General features: G+C 48.8%; 1 protein-coding gene across 1 annotated transcript in view; it reads left to right on the forward strand.

Moving 5' to 3' along the window:
• The first annotated feature begins 323 nt into the window (after positions 1-323).
• LOC119587342 (extensin-1-like) overlaps positions 324-615 on the forward strand; it is a 16953-nt gene continuing 16661 nt past the window's right edge. Inside the window, exon 1 of the mRNA XM_037936088.1 lies at positions 324-327. Within this exon, the coding sequence (XP_037792016.1) occupies positions 324-327 (4 nt within the window). The remainder of the gene's footprint in view (positions 328-615) is intronic.

Raw genomic sequence — 615 nt, forward strand, 5'->3', positions numbered from 1 at the left:
GCAGATGGAGAATAGGAGTAGATACAACTGAGGGGAGGAGGGGTGGGGGGCTAGGGGATGGATGGGGTGGGTGGATAGTGAAAGCTGGGGAGGGAAAAAGAGAAAAGTAAGCTGTAGCAGGGGAAATAAACAGATCATGTTATAGAAAAAAAGGTGTATGGAAGAGGGTATGGAGTATGTAGGGAGGGAGGTTAGGGATATATATAGAAGAGAGATATATATAGAGATAACCGAGATAGATAGATAAGGATATGAGAGAGGAGTATAGCATATAGATATATAGAATATTATATACGAAGTAGAATATATATGAAGATATAGAGATGAGTAGAGAACAGATAGTAGATAGCGGATAAGAGATAGATATTATGATAGATATTATATAGATAGTGACAGACAGGGGGGGGGGCGAGGGGGGTTGTTGTGGTGTGCGGGCGGGGGTGCTCTGGGTGGCGGGGGAGAGGTTTGGGGGTTTCTCGTGTTGGGTCCGGTGGGAGGTAGGGGGGTTGTGGAAACGGCGGGTCTGTCCTTGGGGTGTGGACGGGGGGGCTCGTGGGTGGGGTGGGGGGTGTGAGTTGGGGTTGTTTGTGAGCGAGTCGCTGTCCCTTTGCGCTT

The sequence above is a fragment of the Penaeus monodon genome, chromosome 22 (assembly GCF_015228065.2).
Source record: "Penaeus monodon isolate SGIC_2016 chromosome 22, NSTDA_Pmon_1, whole genome shotgun sequence".
In the NCBI taxonomy this organism is placed as follows: Eukaryota; Metazoa; Arthropoda; class Malacostraca; order Decapoda; family Penaeidae; genus Penaeus; species Penaeus monodon.